The 23,632-nt window shown below is 36.0% G+C and overlaps 2 protein-coding genes across 9 annotated transcripts in view; one reads left to right on the forward strand and one right to left on the reverse strand.

Moving 5' to 3' along the window:
• rush (rush hour) overlaps positions 1-13,847 on the forward strand; it is a gene marked incomplete at its 3' end in the record, with an annotated part of 60,582 nt that extends 46,735 nt beyond the window's left edge. For all 8 annotated transcript variants that reach the window (XM_067045632.1, XM_067045633.1, XM_067045634.1 and 5 more), the window contains 2 exon segments: positions 10,795-10,963; positions 13,750-13,847. In XM_067045632.1, coding sequence (XP_066901733.1) covers positions 10,795-10,963; positions 13,750-13,847 — 267 coding nt within the window.
• Positions 13,848-15,021: 1,174 nt separating this feature from the next.
• Positions 15,022-23,632, reverse strand: part of LOC136795363 (uncharacterized) — an 11,609-nt gene continuing 2,998 nt past the window's right edge. The window contains exons 2-4 of the mRNA XM_067045639.1: positions 19,755-19,995; positions 18,340-18,633; positions 15,022-15,092 (exon numbers count right to left, since the gene is read on the reverse strand). Of these exons, the coding sequence (XP_066901740.1) occupies positions 15,022-15,092; positions 18,340-18,633; positions 19,755-19,995 (606 nt within the window). The remainder of the gene's footprint in view (positions 15,093-18,339; positions 18,634-19,754; positions 19,996-23,632) is intronic.

A 23,632-nucleotide genomic window follows, 5' to 3' on the forward strand; every position in this document is an offset into this window, starting at 1 on the left:
TATATATATATATATATATACAATAGGAAAAAGGTAGAATATGGAGAATGGGAAAAGAATAATGTAACAAATATGAGAACGAGAAAGGAGACTCACGTTTTGGCATAGAAGGTAGGCCTGCAACCGATTGATTTATGATTTTTAGAAAGGTCCACCAGAGAAAGCTACTAGACAAAGGGTTCACTAGAAACTTAACTGTCAAGAAAGACCGTTATGACACGACAGTTGATATAAAATACCAATGATAAAAAAGTCAAATTATAGTTTAAAAGAAAAACGGAACCCAAAGGTCAAAGAATTATGAATAAAAATTAATAAGAATAAAAAATATTTTTATAAACGATATAATCGAAAATAGATAATGATTGATAAAAGAAAATAAATTACCGGTTGCTTTAATAAATTAACTATTTGAGAATAGTTTTGTTTATCTGTTTTGTGATTGACTGGGGAAGTTTCTAATTGTATAAAAATGCTTTCGGATTGTAATCGTTTGTCGTGGTTAGGGATAGAGGCTAGTATGGTGGTATTGTCAAAATCAAAAGCGTGTTTGAGTGTTAAGCTATGTTCAGATAATTTAGAAGCCATGAAGTTACGGGAGGAGACGGAATATTTGTGCTGGGTTATGCGATCTTTAAGTAAATTTTTTGTTTCGTCAATGTAGGATGCATTACAATTAGAAGTGGAACAAGGGATACGGTACACAATCTGGGAACGGTATTGAGGAGGAATTGGATCTTTAAGATTGATGTAAATAAAAGCTAGTTTGTTATGGGCTTTGAAGGCTAGGCAGAGGTTAGGGATGGAGGAACGTAATTGTTTATGAATGTTGTCTGTAAGAAAGGGGATGTAAGGTAATGATCTGTATAGGGGGAGGGAAAAAGATTGCAGAGAATTTTGTGTAGATGGGGTACGGTTTTTATAATTGTAAAAGAGTTTGTCGATGATTTTTGGAGGGAAGTTGTTTAATGCGGAGATAGTTATTGTAATGAAATTGGGAATTAGAGAGGGAAAAACCACGATGAATAAGATTTTTGGCTGTGTTTAGTTTTTGATGGTAAGGATGTTGGGAGTGATAATTTAAAAGTCTTCCTGAGTAAGTTGGTTTAGTGTACCAATCGGTGGATATAGTATTATTGGCATTTTTTATGATGAGGTCAAGAAATGGTAGCGAATTGTTTGTTCCTGATTCAACTGTAAAACGTTATCGAGGATGGTAGGAGTTGAAGGCAAATAAGATATCGGTCATTTTATTAGGATTCAGTATTAGGAGGAGGTCGTCAACATATTTTTTACTAAAAATGATGTGATTATTGAACTGTGGGGTAACAGAGTTTAGTAAATCGTTAAGTACGATATTGGAAAGATCGGGGGCTAAAGGACTACCCATAGCCAAGCCTGAAATTTGTTTAAAAAATTGACCCTGGAATGTGAGGTAGCTGGATTCACAACAAAGTTGGAGAGACTTGAGGTAAGAAGGAAGGTCTAGGGAAGTATGTGGTTCAATGGTGGACCAGTTGGATTCTACTAAAATTAGGACTTTATCTATGGGGATATTGGTAAATAAACTTTCAACATCAAAGGAAGTGAGAATGTAGTGGTCTGGAATGGTGAGGTCTAACCTGGCCATAGTCCATCTATACCACGACCTGTGTGAGTAAGACTTTGCTAATAAATTTGTGTATAAGCTCAATAGTGGCCAAAGATGTGTAGTCCTCACAGGGTTCACAGATGACCAGGCGGTTTTCGCAGACTACCTATGCACCGCAAGGGTGCTGTAGAAAAAGTGAATGACAGAATTCAGAGGACCTTTGAGGGAATCTGTTTAGCTTTAAATCCTCAAAAAAGTGTTTGCATCACTATGAATAAAGGAGAGCTAGAAACAATGAGGCTCTCCCTTGAGAGTGGAGACAGCATACAAACAATGGAAAAAGTTGATACCATCTGATATTTAGGATGCACATTCTCTGGAGAGCTACAGTTCAAGGAAGATCAGTGACTAAGTTAAATGAAAATTTAAATTTGCTAGTTGTCTCTTGATTGCATAAGCCTGAGCAGAAGGTCAACATTAAATGGTTGGAGGAGGCAATGCTAGTCAATTCTGGCCAGAAAGTTTTTATATTGTAACAGGAGAGTAGGAAGTTAGAAGAAATTGACAATCAAGGCAGTGCTGGTCTGATTGAGTGAGCTTCTGTTATCTTCATTGTCTCCTACTACTATATGAAAAATTCCTGACTAGAATTGACTTACGAAATTTTAATGTTTATTATTATTCTAGAACTAATATTTTCTGCCTTAAGCTATAAGAGGGAGCACATAACCATTATTAATAAAATTTTAATACATTATTTCATTTCCAGAAGTCTCACTTCTATCGGCCAGTCCCAAGACTGCCATAATTGTTATTACACCCTAGCATTTAGCCCATATTAATTGAATTAAATTGACATCAAATTGATTAAATTGAATTTATATCAATTCAATTGAACCTGAGTGAATCAAATCAATTTAATCAATTAATTACACAAAACTTATCACATATGCCACAGTCATTATTACTAATAAATTTATAAACAATAATAAAATATATATCTGACTATAGTGTTTATTTTGAAAAATAACATAATGAATAAAATATGATATATAACTTTCAAGAACATAATAAAATATATAACTTTCATCATCATAAAATTGGTTAATTCTTAATAAATTTTACAATTTCTCATATCCATGGTTGTTATTGTTTATTTTTAATAAAAATATTCAATGCATATTTATTGTCCTATGCATTTGTGTTTATCAAGTCTATTGACTAAGACCAGTGACCTTGAGCAATTCACAATCTTTAAATTCTAATATTGCAAAAAATTTTTAACATTTGAAAAACAAAATATTTAACTTACATTAAAATGGATGAATAAATGTTATTTACTTATACAATGCATTCAAATGCAAATAAATGCTTATAATAACTGAAATAAGTAAAGAAATTATCTATAAATTGTAAATAATTATTAACTTTATGATACATAACTAAAAGAATTAACTGAAAAAAATTGATATGAATTATATTACCAAATCTATATGTGCCCATTGATAGAACTCCAAAAATATTTCTAGAGGAGAAGATCTCGAGGCCATCTTCTTTTCAGATGGCTAGGAGCATTATTAGGTAATGAAGGAGAAGCCAGGTTAGAAACGAGTTGGTTTGCTTTTCCATGATAAACTTTACAAGTTGGTTGGGAAGTTTATCATGGAAGGATTGGTATCTGGTTTTGGCCAAATCGGCAACATATGGGACATTGAGGGCCTGATGGATGACTTGATTTCTGACAAAGTAAGGAGCATTAAGGATTTTATGAAGGATTTTGGAACTGTAAGGATTTGATTCAGGTGGAATTTGATGGTTTAGTGGATCCCCATAGCTCAACTCTGTATGTCCAGATAGGCCTTATAATAGTCATGTAGATCAGTCTTTTGTAATGGATTAGAAGTTTAGACTGTTTGTCTAGTAAATGTTGTAATAGTCGGAATCGACGAGCAGTTTCCTGCCTTTTTAGTCTTGTATGAGGATTCCATGTCAGTCGTTTGTCCTGATGTAGTCCTAAGTAGACCCTCCCCCTTCCATGTGGTGTTCCTCAAGGCTCCTCTTTATCTCCTACTCTGTTTGTTATTTACATTAATGACCTTCCCCTCCAGATCCATCACTCCCAATACCACATCTATGGAGATGATTTCCAAATATACCTGTCCTTCCCGCCTTCTGACCTATTACCAGTCGCAGAGAAACTTCAAGAAGATTTGGATGGGATTTGTGAATGGGCGAGAGCTAGCAAGTTGAAGCTAAACGTGGAGAAGACGAAGGCAATCTTAATAGGCTCCAATCATCTCCTTAAAACTGTTCCTAATATTCCAACTCTGTTCCTACATGATAGTCCCATCAAATTTTACCCCACCATCAAAAAACTAGAAATAACCTTTGATCAAACACTTTCCTGGAAAAGCCATGGATCCAATATCTCCCGCCATACCCTTTCAACTTTAAAACGTTTAAATTACCTCCACCACCTATTTCCATTTGAAACTCGTAGGCTCCTAGCCATTTCGCTAATATTTCCTCATTTTGACTATTGCTGTACAGTATATGGGGGAGTCCCTGGAGATCTCGAGGCAAAATTAAAACGTTTGATAAATTGCTGTGTACGATTCATCTTCAGGATCCCTAGGGACGCCTCTGTTTCCCGTTTTTATGCAGAGTTGAAGTGGCTTTATCCTTCCTACCGTCGTAAGTATTTCCTGGCATCCTTCATCTTCCAAGTAATCCAATCCCGCCGTCCTTCATACATCTCCAAGCTCCTTCAATTCAAATCCTCTATTCGTTCCCACAATACCCGTTCCCGGTCTTCAGATGTATACACAAGGGCCCACCGAACCGCTGCTTTCGATAGATCATTCATTAGCCGAGCCTCATCCTTATAGAACTCCATCCCTTGCTCCAATACTCTCCCTACCTTTAAATCCCGCCTGTTCAATCATTTCTTATCCATTCAGACCCCATAAAATTGTAAATTAATATAACTGTAAATACGTATGTTAACTATTATATCATTCTTAATTATTTTTATATCATATTCTTTTCTCTTTTTTATTTATTAATTTTCTTTTTTTTTTTTATTGTTCAACTGATAAAAGTGAGAAAGTAACCTATAATTATTTTTTATAATGACTGTTTATATTTCTTTGTATCTCTGAGGCTCCTCAGCCCTCACCTATTGATTTCTCTGTATTATTCTAAAGGGACTCGTCCCAGAATAAATAAAATATTATTATTATTATTAAGTAACAGATCTGTTCAACAGGAATAAGTGGGGTATTATTAAAAGATACTGTGGGGCAAGACGAAGGTTTACGACGGAGGGTAAATATGATTTGGTGGGATTTATTGCAATTTATTTTAATCCTCCAGTTTTTGGGTGGTTTGGGATACAATGGAAGTGTTCATTAGTCCATAAAAACTGCCATGGGAAAACATGCCTTCTCGTCTTCCACCAACTGATGGAGGGTGTGCGGATAGCTAAAAAGACGAGTGCTGGGCTGCGCCATGTTTTTAAAAGATTGTCCCCAAAAAATTAAATGGTCCCACCAGATAATTTTGTATATATTTATGAAAATAAAGTTTAAAAAAAAAGAAGATATTTATTGGCAGCCCTGGCATGCCCAATCCTAATGCATCACCCCACTGTTGCCGAACCCCATATGGCAGCAATGCCCGGAAGGGGGATAAAGAAAAGAAAAGAAAAAGGATAGCTAAAAACAGGGAGCTAAAAACAAGGCCGCCAATCACCCTAAAATTCTCGCTGATTTATCATTCAAGCACTGCCGAGTAGGAACACATTCATTTGAGTTCTTTGATCAAGAGGAATCTTCTATTAAAATTTGGGGCTAGTATGGTCAGCCGACACCGACACCTTTTCATACTGAGTATCCTTCGACAAACTTCCAGCCACTAAGTGACTCATTTTGTCACTTGTATTCTCTTTGAGGATCACCTCCTTGAGGATGAGGTCCAGGGGCAGCACCTGCACCGCCTAATGCGACACCTTCCTATACGCCTTCGTGACCATCAGCAGAGCCAGTCGTTGCGTAGTGGCCAGTCTCTTCTTCTGCTCCTGCGTGAGGGTTCGACTCCACGCAGGGGATGCGTACCTCAGGATACCCAACACCACTCCTTTGTATATAGTCATTGTAGCGGGGTACCTGAAGCCCCAGAAAGCACCCCCTATACTGCTCAGCCCGTTAAGTGACAGAGTCACTCTATTCCTCAGATATACCAGGTGAGGGGTGGCATCAAAGCCTCTCCTCATCCTCACTCCGAGGTATGTCACCTCCTCACCCAGCACCACCTTCTCTCCCTGTATGTCCAGAGTGATAGGGTGAGCCCTGTCCGTGGAGCCTTTTAGGAGTATGACCTGAGTCTTAGCTGCGGCTATACTTAACCTTCTCCTCACTCACCACTCTCCAACCAGACTGGCACATCTCTCCGCTTCGTTCTTCAATCTGGCTCTGCTATTCCCGGCCACGATGACTGCCAAGTCGTCGACGTAGGCCGTGGCAAGGAACCCTCTATCTTGTAGTTCCCCCAACAACTCATCGAACACCAACTTCCACTGGGCCGGCCCGAGAACCGAACCCTGCGGGCAGCCTCTCTCGACCTCGGAATAGCTACCCCTGATCTTCACACTCCTCTTACTAAGGTAACTACTCAGGAGGGAGTATAAGTTGCTGGGGGTGTCGAACTCTTGCAACCACTTGAGTACGCGCGGCCACCAAACACTATCGAAGGCGGAGGATATGTCGAACAGTATCATCAAGACATATTTCTCCGCCCTCCCTTCTACATCCTCACGCACTCTCAGCAGCGCATCCGTTGTTCCCTTGCCACGGGTCGAGCCATATTGCGGTGGGTGACTTGCAGCACTGAGGACTGATCTGAGGCTATGCACTATCATATGCTCCAGGACCTTGCTGATAACAGGGAGGAGGCATATAGGCCGATAGGCCTTCGGCGATTCCTTATCCTTGCCTCCCCCTTTGTAGAGCAGTCTCAAGTCTGCAATCCTCCACCCGCTCGGAAAGTACCCCTTATCCAAGCAATCATTGAAGATTTCCAACACCTCCTTGCTTTCCTCTCAGAGTGCAGCTCTCCTCTCTTCATCTATGCACTCCTGGTACCTGCGCCTGGCCCTATAGTACTCTCTCTTCAGCTGTGTCAGGGCCGGTGTCCACAATGGGACCGGACGTGCTCTCTCCCTGCGGCGCTGAAGGGTAATATTGGCCGCTTGGGTGATGGCGCCCGTCAAGGTTCCTGACTCTTCCTCCATCGGCGCCACCTCCTCCCATTCTCTATCCATCAATATCCCCTCCAGTTCACTAGAGAAGGCTCTCCAGTTCGCCGATCGGGTCACAAAGGCCCTTTCCTCCTCTAGGGCTCCGCCTTCCTGCTCCACTACACTGAAGGCTATGACCTAGTGGTCGGAGCTCGTGTCAGACCTTAGGGCCCAGTCAGCTATTCGCCTCGCCAGGGGAGCCGTGGCCAGTGTCACGTCTATCCAACTCTGGCCCCTCGCACCCACGAATGTGGGGCCATTCATAACGACGAGCTGACACCTAGCCATGCTCTCTTCCATCAGTCTCCCTCTGGCGTCTGTGCTAACCGAACCCCAGGCCGTGCTCCTCGAGTTGGTGTCGGAACAAACTATCACATTACAGTACTTGAGTACGACAGCCTCCACAGCAGCGATACTATCGTTGATGTCTTCGTTGTTCCTTCTAGCCGGCATGTACGACGAAACAAGGGGGAAGGAGATCCTTCCCCACCTCACGTAACATGCCCTGATCTGCTGCGGTGAATTGCTTCAGTTCCATAACGTCGAGGGAGGGATTAACTATCACGATCGCCGCTCTAGGCCTCCTCTCACCACTGCCCAAAGCGACCACCCTCGACACCACACCAAACCCTGTAACCACATTGTTGCGACAACATGGTTCTTGGATTACCATGATGTCGACCTTTCGGGCGAGAGTCCTAAGTTCGTCCGCAACCACTCGTCTTCGGCCCATATTGACCTGCAGGATCTGCAGCCTATGCATAGCGCGTTCTTTTCGCCTGCACGACCCTCTTCTCCAGATGTAGGAGATCTTTCCCTACAGTTTCTGCAGCGCGGTGTCAGTCCCTGCTTCTTTGCCAGACATTCTTTTATCTTATGCCCTGTGCCAAGACACCACTTACACGCCAGGTCCTCTGTGCATGCCTTTGCCAGAGCAGGGGGTCGAGGTAATCTCTGATGGTCATGCTCCACCATCCTGTCGTCGTGTCGGCTGCGGACAAGTTCATCAGGGCGAGCCTCACTGACTGGTGGACTTCCACTCAATCATTATTCATGCTCATCTCACCAATTTACACGCTGGCCCATCTGCCACCCACACCTTTATTCGTCAACGGTTCTGGATACTAGATGGCAGAAACGTGGTTTGCTATCTCCTCGCTAAGTGAAATTTGTACTTTCACAACCACTCATACCTGCAATGGGAATGCTTCCGAAGGACCAAATTTATGCTATTTCCGCCTTCGTGAAAGTGGGAGTTGACTATGCTGGTCCCTACTCTGTGTACTCTGCCCACATTCGCGGTTGCCAGGTGTTCAAAGCTGTACATCTGGAACTCACCTCCGAACTATCTATCCCGGCCTTTCTTGTGGCCTTTGCGAGGTTCTGTGGGAGACGAGGTGTTCCCTCTGATATTTACTGCGACAATGGGACAAATTTTGTGGAAGCGAGTCTCTACCTTAATGAGATTGGTCATTTCCCCCAACGCACTGGGACCCAAGAAGCCATCAGTTATTTAGATTTTTCTTTGTCCGATTTTGTCCATATTTGAAATTCAGAAGTAAGTGATTAAAATTCTTGAAGTTGAGAAGCTTCTTAGTAGTGGTCCATAAAGATTTGTCAGTAGTTGTGAGGTTTTCAGTTGTTAGTTAAATTTTGCATTTTGAATTTTTCAAGTTCTGTTTTAAGTTTGTTTGTCAATTTAGTATAATATGTTTTATCTGTTGGGTATTCCTATGCCACTTCGCTCTTGCTCTGCGTTTTTCCTTTAATAAGATGCGAATGTGCTGTGGCAAGTTAGTATGTATCGTATTATTAATTTTACTGATAGATGTGTTGTCGTATATGCAAAATCTTATAGATTCTTTAAAGTTTTCTATGGCTTCGTTGGGGAAAGAAGTGGTCTAGAGGTGAGATGTGATGAGGGTCTCAACGGACCTGGCCATCTTATGCTGTTCCGTGTACCATGCTGAATGCTGGAGCTACTTAGCCAGACCTGCTTAGTTGGCCGTGGAACCAAGAAGAAGGAAGCTCGTTCCACTCTCAAGAGCACACCCCCACTCCCATTCGTCCTCTTGGCATATGGCGCCCCGCCTCTAGTATTTATGAATATACAGCCCAGCTATATAACCCCAACACATAAATGTTCCTGTGGACTGAACAATGTACGACATCCCCATTGATATTTGGCATTATAGTCTCCTCCAGCAATGAAGCGCTATCCGAAGGATTAGAATAAAGAATCAAGGTGGTTGTAGGAAAGGGAATTACCAGGGGGGGCAGTATACAGCTGATTATGTTAAATGGAAAGGACGAGTTGAAATCTGTAATCATTTTTACAGGTTGATTAAATAGCGTCAGTTGAAGTGGAAGGAAGGATGGAATAGGATAACAATTTATGGATAAGGATGCAAGATTCGGCGTGTAAAGTGTTGTCTGGGTGGTTTGATCAATAAGTAATGTAGTCATGTATATAGAAATGTGACCGTTGAGTAAAGTGAGTTTCTGTCAACAGTGCAATGTCTATGTGTTTGTTGTGGAGTAATATATTGAGTTCATCACTGTGGTTTTGTAGTCCATTTGCGTTCCATAAAAGGATATCTAGGGGCTTAGCACTCTTTGTGGGAGATTAAAGGGAAGGATTATAGTGAGAAGTGTGATAAGCGGTTTAATAGTATCTTGGAGATCCAACAGGAAGGATGAAAGGATAGAGTTTGTATCTGGTGGATTGTAGTTGAAACGTAGATGTGGATATGGATCAGGGGCTGGGTAATTTGTATGACTCAGAGTGGTGGATGTAAGGTGGACACATCGTGAGGTATAGAGTACAGGATCTATTTTAACCGGCAATTGGAGTGAGTTGTTTGCTTGAATAGTAGGATGAGTAGGAGCTGGATTTGGATGCTCCAAAGGTAATTTAACCTTTAAAGGTAGATGACAGGAAGGAATAGGTGGACGAGGAGTTTGTGACTGAGAATGAGAGGTCTGGGTATAGGAATGGGAGGCCTGAGGTGCCTGATGCCGAGACTGCTGGTTCCTTGTGACTTCAGAATATGGTTGAGGTCTTCTGTATTCCTGGCGATGATGATCTGAGACGGTTGAGACAGAAGGTTGTTGCTGGTGGAGTTGAGTTGCATTATTCTACAATTCTGGAAAATTTGTGTTATTCCCAACTTCAGGAGGTATCAGTTTTCCCAAGAGTTTTTAATGTCCTATTAAAGACCTTTTAATGTCCTTGCGCCCTCTGTAGTTTGCCGGATGGTCTTTTGAACAGAGTGCACATTTGACTGGCTTATCAGTTGATTTCTGGCAGGTGTTGCTGATAGAAGTAGATGGTAAACTAATTTCACCAGTTATGACTGCAGTGGTCTGACTGAGCGTTTTTACTGTTTTTTCAACTGGCTGTTTGAATTTGGCCGATTTATTGTTTTCTTTAATACTAAATCTAATTCTTCCAATTCATAATCCTAAAAAAATATATGTACATATTTTTTTATGTTAATATTAAATATATACTTTATATTAGTATAAAATACATATTAATATACTAATAAATACTTGTTTATATTAGCATAGAATATATACTTGTTTATGTTAGCATTGAATATATACTTGTTTATGATAGCATAGAATATATACTAATATATACTTGTTTATGTTAGCATAGAATATATACTAATATATACTTGTTTATGTTAGTTTCTAAATATTTGTGTATGTGGGTGCGTGCGCGGAGCTGATCTCTGTGCTCCTTCTAATAATAATGTCTGTGAGCTTTGTGTGGCCAAATATCTTCATGGTCTATTGTGGCAAAAGAAAAAAATATATTTACACTCATACATCTGCACATCTTGTAACATATTTTTATATTTTAGTTTATTATTTTAATCGTAACTAATTCTTTTTTTAGCATCATTGTAGAAATTGTGGTGAAGTAGTTTGTGGACCTTGCTCAAATAAGAAATTTTTACTTCCTAATCAGTCCTCCAAACCTGTGAGAGTTTGCCTAAATTGTTTTGACACATTATCTAAAGCAAAGCTACAGAATAATTTTCAGAACAACTTGACTACTAGACCTGGTATGTGAACATCTTATTTGGTTTAATAATTATGTTATTTTGTTCAGTCCAAAACTAGAGTGGATAACGATTTTCAAAATTATATGTTTCTTTTTTTTTACTGAACCTGGGCCATCTTCCTTTTATCATTATTTATGATTACTTTTTTGTATGTAAATACTAATATTTGAACTAACTCATATTTTGTATGTTTCAACTAATTCTAATTTCATATGGGCTAAAAAAAACTGATAATAAGTTGGAAATAAGAAGAAAAAAACGTAACTGAAAAGAACTCGGATTTTCAGTTCAAATTTAGAATGTGTCTGCACAACATATGGCACAGCACAAGATTTGCAGCCAGGTTTCTTTTGTAGTTAGTTTGTATAGTTTACATTAATAAATTTGAAAATTGGGGTGAAATAACTGCCTTTCTTTTCCTCTTAGGCTCTTGTTCTATAAGGTATACCTATGTTCAGAAATTGGATCGCATGATGCATCAATACCATCCTGGGATTATGATTATTTTCATTCTAAAGTTCTAATGCTAAAATGTAATTAACTTCTGTTTGTGTAAAATGAAAAATTATAAGTTTAGAGGTGTCATCCAAAGAATTAAAAGATATTGAAATTTCTGAATTGCAGAAATATTTTAATTTGAACCTATACAAAAGTCAAAACGAGAGCTGCTCCCAATCAAAAGCCAGAATAAAGAGCAAAGGCACTTGAAGATTAGGTAGGTTTACCATTCTGGTAATCAAATGTATGAGTGCTGTGAAATGTATTAGTGGAAACATGAAGAGTGCAACTGGATACTTGTTCCTTAGCTCTGGCGATGAAAAGAACAATTGTAACAACAGGAAAAGATCCTGATACTCTTCCATATCCAAGGCTAAAATTTTAGAATGAGCATCTGATTCACCTACACTCTCAACAAGGGAATATGGGAATAAGTAATTTTCCATTTTCCCCACTAAATCTAAATAACTTAACTCTAAAAGAGTAAGAAAAAATGAAGATTTTGCTTGTTTGTCTAAATCTTTCAGATTTAATTTCTTGAAGGAAGCATCTAATGAATTCAATTTCTCTACAGCAAGGCTGAACAGTGCCCAAAAGACAGCTGCACTTTATTATGAAAGCAGAGTTGTACCCAAGTAATCAATCCAATAGATCTTTAAGATCCCTTATTAATTCCTCAAAACAAAAAGATATATACCACCCAAAAAAAGAGAAAACACACCTCCAAATAATAAAGATTAACCCCCAAAAAAGTTCCATCCACTATGAAAATAGAAAAAAAAAACTGAATTAATGCTATCGGCTAGAATTCACTCTAAAACCAAAAGTTAACTAAACTAACAAATTATACCTCTACATTTAGAAATAGAATAATAAAACTCAAGAAAGATCACAAGATTAAACTATTAACAAATCACAGAAAAAAATTAAACAAGCAGATTAAAACAGCGATAGAATATAACGCAACAACAGCATGCAGTGCATAGAAAATTGTTGAAACAACTTCTTGTGTGTAATGGTCCAGGGCTTACAGGGTTGTTGAACATGCATTTTTGAGAGTATTAAAGAAATTTAACCATAATCTAGAAAATGTAAAGTTAGATATATAATTACAAACTCAACTGAATAGAAATGAAAGATTCCTCAGACGTAAAGACTAGCAAGCCTGAAAATCACCTTGTTGATAAATATCAAAAACCTTTTTTTGATTTAGTGTGAAGCATTGAGTATCATTAAAACCTATGATAGGCATAAATAGTAGGTTTTTATTGTTAGCTCATTGGAGTATAGATTTAAATAACAGAACCAGTGGGGGAAAAAACTTTATTTTATGTAATGAATTCTCATCTGTAATGACCCTGTGCCACTCTGAAGAACTCAGTAAATGCAAGATCCGATGAATCTCTGCAGAACCCATTCAAGGATATGAACTGTAATCAAAGGGCCAAAAAAATGAAATGAAAGTTACAAAGACCCGATGTACATTCACTTACTAAAACATGACTACTGGAAGATCGCTGATTGACCGTGTGTATTATTAATAAATGGAATGTGGTCCGGGTGCGTTTAAAAAAAAACTCAAATAGTGACAACTATTTTAATGAGTCATCGTTTTGCCCCATGTTGCAAGACTTCGTCAGGGCTAAAAAAAAGATACAAACACTTAACATAAGTAAAAAAGTAAATGGAAAATTACTAGAGTATACAATAAAATTGCTCTATATCGATCTAAAAAATATTGGTATTAGTAAATTATGTATAATTATTAGTATTTAATATGCAACTGAGGAGGTAATAAACATTGTTAGTTAAAGTAAATTTTGCTATTTTTAGTTAGAAACAATTTATTAAAAATAAGGAAAATTCAGAATTTCTTCAAGGTACTTTGCTAGACCCCCTGTTATTGGCAATTATTGGATGAACAGTATTGTTAGTTGGATGAAATGGATTGGGGGTGATGAAAATAGTCAATAATCAGCCACAAGGCAACTGAAGAAAGATAATAGTGATAGGAAAGTTATTATAGAAAAAAAACTTAAAAAATTGAAATTTATATGTAAAATGTGTATAACTTACAAAATCATATACTGCTGGTCACTGCACATAAATTTTTTTTTAAGTATGTATACTCATATTTATGTAGTATTTATTTATATATACATACATGTTTATGCTCCTGCTTTCACAATGAGCTCACACGAATGTGAATAAAACTCACTCACAAGCAAAGTTAGCCTTCATTTTTAACTAGAATTTTGTCAACATTTTAATTTTTAATTTCATTTTAGACACCAAAGATCGGACTGGGTCGGCAGATTCTTCTTGGGAGGAAGATTCTGATGAAGATGAAGATAATATAAATCGTGCATATCAAGAATCAGATAAGGTTAGTGTCTAAAACAATTCTCTGTACCATCCTGTTTTCATGAAAGTTTTTGTTGTAATTAAATTTTGTTTTTTAACAATATTTAGCACAAATGAAATGAAATAAATTTTATTGTTTTTAGATGATATATCTTTTTGTATGAGAGTTAATAGAAAACATAATAGTAGTAATAATTCACCTTCCAGGCGAAGTGAAGTTTATAACTGCTGGATTAATTGATCAGGGTGTTATCGGGTTTATTATGTTCCTAATATTCTGCACCTAGGATTATGCTAGTACAACAGAGTGCTACCAATCCATGCTGACACAAGCATATCTACAGTGTACACCTAAGTGTTACATTTTCTTAGATGACCTCACAAAAAGTACCAAGTGTAGTCTATCTATCAAAATTGAGTTAAAAAGTTGTTAAATCAGCTTTAGTGAATTAAAAAAAAAAGCTTCTTTAGAGAGTTTGGATTGAGAACCCACTTGGTTGCTGTAGTTGGATTGGTTGTTTGATGTTATTTGAAACTGTAGGACTGGATCTTCAAGGACTAATAAATAACTTACTCTGGTTTGAGCTTGGAAGCTATGTATTATTATGATGCCTTCTGCACGAATTTAAGATGATCTGAAGAAGTAAATGGAGCTCTATGAATTTTGGCTACAATAGAATCGAGATAACTATTGTAAAAAAACAAATAAAAAAAGCCGCTGCTTTTTACACAAAATCATTCTCATCATTTTATCTGAAAAAGAATTCCGTAGGATTGGGACAATGGTTTAACCATTTTTTTTTGTATGACATACTAGTAACTCGTTAACAGTTGATGGAATATTTGATCCAACATTTTGAGAACCAATATCAAATTTTATTTTGTTCGTTTGGAGGCACATCTATGTTAGAAATATCCACCAACTCATCATCCTGAGATATTTCGATACTTAAAGAGCTACTAGATAATGAGAGAGGAACTGATTTCCGTTCTTTATATCCAATATAGTCAGATTCGTCACTTGAAGTGTGATAATCACTCAGACTATCACTATTTTTGTCACTAAACACATCAAAAATAAAATCTTCACTATCACTCAATTCAAAAATTTCATCCATTTTAATCGGTATTAAAAAAAATTGTTTACAGGACGAAAATTTTCAATAACCTTTTTACTACAAAAACGCATCCCAAAGCTAGCACAGATCTTCCAAACCTGATAGGACAGAATTATACTTGCGATAGTACGTCTCCCCCTTGTTATAATCTAAACAACACAACAGCACCTAATGGCTAAATATTAATATCTATATTTAATCATTTGAGTTCTCCAACGGTATCGTGTTTACCAATTTACTATGCTATTATTATTATGAGGTGGCATGTAGGGATTCTTAATTATAAAGTAAAGTCTTTGTTACATATTTTATATTTACAATCATATATACATTAGCAAGAATAATATGAGAGAGCATGTTAGATCTGTTTCCTTATACTTTAATTATTATATTATGAATTGAGAAGTACCAGTTCGGATCTTTGTTATTTATACTGACTCTTAAGTTATGATTGCCATTCAAATTACAACGGAAAAGGTCTTACTTATTTTGGTGCGTTGGTTGGCTTGGCAGTTATCCCAGCAGAGCGTCCATATTTGCTTCACTCCGCAGCCTCCACTGCGGTGTGTGACTTTTTCAACTCTCTCAATGGTCCTTCCTGTCTTCAACTGTTCCTCCAAACTCTGTTCCCTGCAAACCATGGCGGTTCCTTTGGTATGCCAACAAAAGAACTTACTTTAAGTTAAAAATTCCCACTGGTGCCTCTCATACATATTATTCTCTATATTTCAGGGTTAACAAAAAAGTGAACGTAATTCATTGATTTTTCTCTAAATAAAAGAAACATAACAATTTTACTGGAAGATTATTGATTGACCGTGTGTATAGATGAATGGAATATGGTCCGGGTGCGGTAAAAAAAACTCAAATAGTAGATAATTATACTATTTGAGTTTTTTTTTACCGCACCCGGACCATATTCCATTCATCATAACAATTTTAATATGTTCCTAACTTAATCTACAAGGCAATAGTTTTCTATAACCAATTCTTTAGCTCTTTAAATACAACTATCTATATACAATAATTTATAATCTCATTAATAGTCTATTCTTTTATATACAGTTATATTACCTGATTCTATATTACCTTTGTAATATTACGTGTTTTTAATTTTACAAATGTATTTCTTTTCCTTTTGAAAACAAATCATTTATACATCTTTCTCTTATTTATTTACAATATATCTCTTAAATGTTCCACAGAAAAAAATTTATATCTCCTCTTTTTCTCCAGTAACCTTTATGCAAGATAGGTTAAGATAAATAAAGACAAACAATATACATAACATCCACCTTTCTCCTTTTGGATGGCAGACATCTAATATAAATAAAAAGGAATGTAATATTGGTTTCTATGGAGTTATTGACTCCTTTTACTTTATATATTGATATTAATCACTTTGGTATTCTCAATTCATCCTAGCTTTTATAACTTTACCTTTTAAGTCTGTTAAATTATTGTAATTCATCGTCATTGGTGTCTAGTTAAATTCAAAATATCACTTTGGATTTGTGTTCACGATGTTACAAATTATCAACGAATATTTATGATACTTGGTCTGGTATCAATTAACAACATTTAGCTCACCGAGGGGGAGGCCATGATCCTCCTATTGTTTCTAAGAAGGGCTGCTCTGATCATTTTTGAAAAAGATTTTTCCTAGTCACAATCGGGATTTATGTACAATTCTTGGATATGGGCTGAATGAATCTCTGTCCTTAATTACCGGTATTACTACTAAACAATTACTTTGATTTCCGATGACCTATCAAATTAGGAACGACCAGAACATAATTTCTGTAAAAAATGTTATTTAAAGACAATCAAAGGGACAAGATATTCTGTTTCAGAAAATTCTTTGATCAATTATTGGGTACTCTGTTTCTTGGCCATTAATAATGGCTGTATCTATATGAATTTAACATGCCAAGTCATCGCAAGACACCACAAGTTTAACAGCAATTATTATTTGAGCCCCATTTAATGAATTTAGTTTTACCCTTTACCATTGGACCGATATGAACACTACCTCACTATTCTAGGTTCTCACTACTCTTGGCATTGATGACCGGTGGGTTTTACGCCTTAATTTCTGAATAAACAAACAAACAAATATTCTAGCTGTGTATCTAGAAGATTTCTATATCTTTTCATAAATTATTGTCCCACCTTTGGGATCCTACTCTACCGCAAGGGTTCTTCCCTTGCATAAATGTATCTATCCTACTTCAGGGTCACCGGGAGGACCTAATGTCTACTCCAAATTTAAGGATTTTCTTTCCTAATTATTTTAAACAAATCCACCTTGGATTGTTAATAAACTTAAACTTTTGGTCTACGGTTACTTCTGGTATTACTTTTGAGATGCTCTCCTTGTGTTAATTATATACTCATATATTAATGTAAAATATTTATACAATATACAATACAGGTCATGTATATCTCTAGTAATGGTTCGCCTGTTGAGAATTATCTAACTATAAAACACACAGTACTGCTAGTTATCTTAAATTAATACATGGTATCAAACCTAGCATTTACTCCTATTGAAATATGCCTTTATCGCAGTATCATGGATATCATTTGCTATTTCTAGTTAGATTAAATTGGTATATCAAACCAAACCCAGGATTGATACATTTTGATATTTGCATATATCTCAGAGTAACTGATACTATGTTATTTATTTAGTTGTTAAGATTTATCAATATTGTCTTATATCGATAATTTCTCGTGATGCAATATACCATTAACAAAACCTATGATCTGTATGAAATGAAATAGCCTTTTATTTATGCAATAAATTAAAAAATATAATATAAACATTTAAAGAAGAAGATAGAGAGAAAAAAAAATTATATATATAATAGTTGACAAAACATTTACTTCTATCAATTTTCTCTCCATCTTTCTGTATCCTGTCCTGCATAGGCCTTCCCATTCGGGAGTAATAGTCAGCACTTCCTGGTGTGACCAGCCCTTTTGGGAGGCGAGCTCTTTCCATTTCTTCTTCCAGACATCCCTGTCCCTAGCAGCTCTCCACCAGAGGGGTCCTACCATCCTCTTGAACATATTGCTCCATCTTTTCTTTTGACGTCCTCTTCTTTGAAGGTTATATGAAATCCATTCTGTGGCAATTTTTGACCATCTGTCATGCCCATTTCCATTTGCTCAATCTTGTCATCTTCAGTGTGTCAGTGAGTCCTGTTTCTTTCTGGATCCAAGCATTTTTTATTTGATCTCTTTTCCTCACATTCACAATGCTTCTTCCAATATTATTTTGTCACACCTGTAATTTCCTCTCCTGAGCTATAGTCAGTGACCAAGCTTGGCATCCATAAGTGACCACTGGGCTAATGCAACTATCGAAGACCTGCCTTTTAAGGTCAATACTTGTTTTTCCCTTCATGATATGCCTGAGTGACCAAAACTTTTTCCAGCCAAGTACCAATCTCCTCTGGACTTCCTTTGCTCCTCTATCTGTGAATGATAATAACTGACCCAGATAAATATACTCTTCAACATGTGCCAACTTATGGTTGTTAATTTCATACTCCTCTTTGTCATTTGTCGTATGTTTCGTCTTCTGGTAGTTCGGATAAAGACCTACCTCTTCACACAATGCCAGAAGTTGCTTCATCTTTTCTCTCAGTTGTTCCATGCCTTTTGCAAAGAGCACAATATCATCTGCAAAACGTAGGTTGCTCAGCATGTCCTGTATTTTAATTAGTGTTATTGTTTTGATTTATACTTTTGTTTATGTACTTACAACTAAAGTAGTTTTGAATTATCTATTTAATAACAGAGGAGTAGGTAGGTATTTCAGTAATTACGTAATAAAACAGCTGCCTATTTATGAATTATATTAGTTGCATTAAATGTCATGGAACAAGGTACTTAAGTACAGTAGGAGCAAGTTTATAGATACCTATTTTAATAGTAATTGATTATCAATGAATATTTGTTAAGAAAATAAATTATGGAACTGAACTGAATAATGGAACTAATATTTTTTACCTCTAGCTGTAAGAGAGAACGCATGATCATTATTAATAAAATTTTGGTACCTTACATGATTTCCAGAAGTTTCACTTCTGTCAGCCAGCTCCGAGACTGCCACAAGTTTTTTTTATCTTTTGTACTAATAAATTTTCTATCATCTGTAATATATACTAGGTAAATTAAAATTGAAAGTATTTTTAAATTATAAATGACCAATACAATACAATAATGATGAGAGATAGTTGACCTTGGATAAATTATATGAGGAGAAGATGGTTGGGGGATGTAGTCAAAAATTCTTATTTGTGTTATATTTTAACCACCTCCCAACCATCTTCTCCTGACCAATACAATAGTTTTTACCAATGTTATTTATGGTTTCCGAATTGATAATGGCCTAATACATTTTAATAAAGAATATTAAACAATTTAAGTGTCTGTTATTTTCGCAAGGAGATGCCCTGCCCATTTCCATTTGCTCAATCTTTTCATCTTTAGTGTGTCAGTGAGTCCTGCTTCTTTCTGGATCTAAGCATTTTTTATTCAATCTCTTTTCCTCACATTCACAATGCTTCCAATATTATTTTGCCACACCTGCAATTTCCTCTCCTGAGCTATAGTCAGTTACCACGCTTGGCATCCTTAAGTGACCACTGGGCTAATGCAACTATCGAAGAACTGCCTTTTAAGGTAAATACTTGTTTTTCCCTTCATTATTTGTCTGAGGGACCAATATTGTTTCCAGCCGAGTGCCAATCTCCTCTGGACCTCCTTTGCTCCTCTATCCATGAATGATATTAACTGACCCAGATAAATAAACTCTTCAACATATGCCAACTTATGGTTAATTTCACGCTCCTCTTTTACGCCATTTGTCATAAGTTTCGTCTTCTGGTAGTTTGGATAAAGACCAACCTCTTCACACAATGTCAGAAGCTGCTTCATAATTTGTCTCAGTTGTTCCATGCCATTTGCAAAGAGCACAATATCATCTGCAAAACGTAGGTTGCTCAGCCATTTTCCATTTATTTTGATGCCTACTTCTTCCTATCCAAGACAAAAGAACACCATCTCCAACACAAGAACAAACCAAATTAGGGATAGCAGATCAACCTGCAGCACACCCCTCTCAATATCAAAGCTTTGTCCTTTCTTTTCAGTCATAATATATGCTGTCATCTCCTTATTAAGCTCTGTTATTATCTTAATATATTTGTCCTTTATTCCTATTAATCTTAGTGCCTTAAATATTTCTGACTGTATAAAACCGTCAAAAGCCTTCCTAAAGTCAAGGAAACTTAGATATAGAGAGAAGTTTTATTTATTTGCTTTCTTGATGATTTGGTTTACAGTCTGAATGTGGTCCACTTTCCAAAATCCCTTCCTGCTAAGGCTGGCCAAAAGCCCCAAAAGCTGCTTGTTCTTCGTCAACACATTCCATTATTCTTTTTGTTAGCCGTTGTTTGAGAACATTGGTGAAAACTTTTGAAATAGTTGAACAGAGAGAGATAGGCCGATAATTCTCTATATCATACTTGTTGCCTTTTTTATAGAGCTGAATTATTTTGGCGGTCTTCCATTGTTTAGGTTTTGCTTCTTGTTCAAGAATCAAGTTAAACAATTCTGTCAGTTCTTTAATTAGAATATTCCCTCCTGCTTTTAAAATTTCATTACTGATGTTATCCGGCTCCGGAGTCTTCTGGGATTTGAGTTTTTTCAAAATAATAGCAACTTCTTCCATTATTGCTGGAATCCCCTAAACTTCTGGCCATCTTTCCTTCTTCTCTTATTTCTAAAGTTTCTCTGTTACTTTTATAAAGTTTTATGAAATATTTTGTGGCCACTCTGCTCATATTTTCCCTATTGGTTACGACGTCTCTTCTATTGTTTTCCAGAGCAACCATCCATTGTTTGCCTTTGGACAGTTCTTTTTGAATCCTTTTTGTGGATCTACTCTCTGCTAAAATGTTTTCTATAATATTTATATTGTGTTTTTCCAGATCTTCTTTTATACTTTTCCTAATTTGATTATTTAGGGCCGTGAGATCTTTTCTTTTGCTTTCTGAAGTATCATTTCTTTCTTTTATCCTTTTGCGAGTAATAAAAAGTTCTTTAGTATCCTCGGATAGTTTACATTTTTTATTTCTAACAAAGCTGGGAACCTGTGTAATTGTATCATCAATAGCTTTAGAGATGAGGCTATGTTTTTCCTGTAAAGTAAAGGGAGTATTTCTCTACATGTTCGACTGTTCTCAATATATTTTGAGAAATCCGTACGGAATGTTTCTATTTGGGTTTGTTCTTGAAGAATAACAGTTTTCTTTTATACTTTAAATGGTCTCTTTTCCTTGAACTTTTCAACATATAACTCTGTTCTTAGCAGCCTGTGGTCTGTGTTAAAATTGAAACTGTTTATGATCTCTATAGTCTAGCTCAAACTTGTGGCCTTTGGGCGAACACCATGTCCATTTTCCCTTTGCCCTTTTTTTAAAGAATGAATTGACAATTTTCAAACGTTGACTAAAGCAAAAGCTTATTATTCGGTAACCACCTTCATTCCTTTCACCAAGTCCCCAATCTCCCATCACAATAATCCAATTGTTTTTCTTTTAAAGCTAGAAACTAATAGCCCCAATGATTTGTATAGCGACTATTAAAAAATGATAATTTAGGTCCTTTGTTGTGACTGTCATCTTTCAAGTTATCTTCATAAATTCCTAAGACAAATTAGTATTTATTCAATTAACTATTTATTCCTGAGACCCGTTCAGTTCCACTTTCTTAGTCTCATCGAGATCTCTGTCCTATTTACATATCTGTACCACTGTACCCTATTTACATCTATTTACACAACTAATTATTTACAAAATTGTATTCCCAATTTATTTACAATCATCCAGAACGGGTTATCCTAATGATGTTATCACCAAAACCCTTAGCTCTTCAACAAAGGGGATGCTAATTAAAAACCCCTTTTTTATTAAATACCCCTCTGGATTAGGATGAAGACTGCCAGTTGGCATCTTACAATGGTATGTGGCCTTTTTGAGCATGGTCCAAGACCATATATCCCCCATAGAACTTACTGTTCAAAATTTGGAGAATGGTAGGTTCAGTCGGTACATCTCTTTGATATTTTAATTTATTGCCCTTGTATAATGAATTTAGACTGACTGGGGATTATTCACAGAGCTTCTCTAATAGTGATAATTCATCTTTATAAAATTTATCTTTGAATTTCTTAGGAAATACATAATATTCCACTACAGAAAATTTTTCATTTAACCCTGTCTTAATTCCTACAAGTCGAAGTGTCATTTCTGAAATCGCAAGCTTGATTAGGCATTTGAGATTAAGACACTTAGCTTCTCTGGTGGTGACCTCATATACCTTCTTTTCCGTTTGTTTGATTTCTTTCTTGGCATCAATTAGGCATGTTACTGGAGTTTCTGATATCTGAAATTTCTCCACACGTTTCATTCGTATTCATTAATGTATATTATATATGTATGTATATTAATTAATGTAGAGTCAACTCCTTCCTGTTCATCAGAAATAGTTTCATTTTTAAAATTTTTTTGAGATTGCCAGGGGAATCGTCAAGTATTTTAAGAATACCTGAAGAACTATTAACAATTATTTATAGAATATCCCAATGAAAAACAAGCCATTTTATATTCAAATTCCAAAATAGAGACTAATGATTCATAACTAGACCAGACCTCAATCATAATAAGCAAGCTACGTGAAATACGAGAGAATGAAGTGAGCCTAAGCATTATATCAAAACTTTATAACAAATCATATAAATTATAATTTCCATTTCTAAATAGAGTGATGAGTCACAACTATACCATATACTAATCATTAGGGGTAAACATCAAGTGAAATATGAATGAATGTAGTGAGCCTAAGCATTATATCAAATCATTTAAATTATAATATTCTAAATTAAATTTATCTAATTGAATTAAGCCTTAAAATTATATCTAATTACATAACCTAGTTTTGTAATTTCTGACATTCCACCTTTGGTTTTGATTTTAATTTTGATAGCCATAGTAAATTGATAGAAATGTCCTTCATAAGGGATGCCATAATTTATGCCATTTACTGGGCTTCGGGTGTTCTAAGCCTGACTAGGGGTTCCCCGTACACATATTATATTGAATTTATTCATATTTTCATGTATTCATAGTATGTATTTTTATTTATATATATTATGTATTTATGTATTTGTATTATGTATCTCTATCGGTTCCTTATGGGAACTGACTGAAAAAGTATGCGATATATTTAATTCAAACACTAGATACCATAGACCCCCTTGCTGTGGTATGCTAGGTATGAATATCTATAATTAATCATTGGAGTTCTTCTCCAACGGTGTCATGTTTACCAATTTACTATGCCATTATTATTATGAGATGGCATGCAGGGATTCTTAAGTATAAAGTAAAGTCTTTATTACATATTTTATATTTACAATCATATATACATTAACAAGAATAATATTATGAGAGAGCATGGTAGGTCTGTTACCTTATATTTTAATTATTATATTATGAATTGAGAAGTACCAGTAGTGATCATTGTTATTTAAATTGAATCTAAATTGTGATTGACATTCAAATTACAACGGAAAAGGTCTTACTTATTTTGGTGCATCATATCAATATATATA

This window comes from Halyomorpha halys, unplaced genomic scaffold (genome assembly GCF_000696795.3).
Source record: "Halyomorpha halys isolate HHAL.00 unplaced genomic scaffold, Hhal_1.1 Scaffold366.1, whole genome shotgun sequence".
In the NCBI taxonomy this organism is placed as follows: domain Eukaryota; kingdom Metazoa; phylum Arthropoda; class Insecta; order Hemiptera; family Pentatomidae; genus Halyomorpha; species Halyomorpha halys.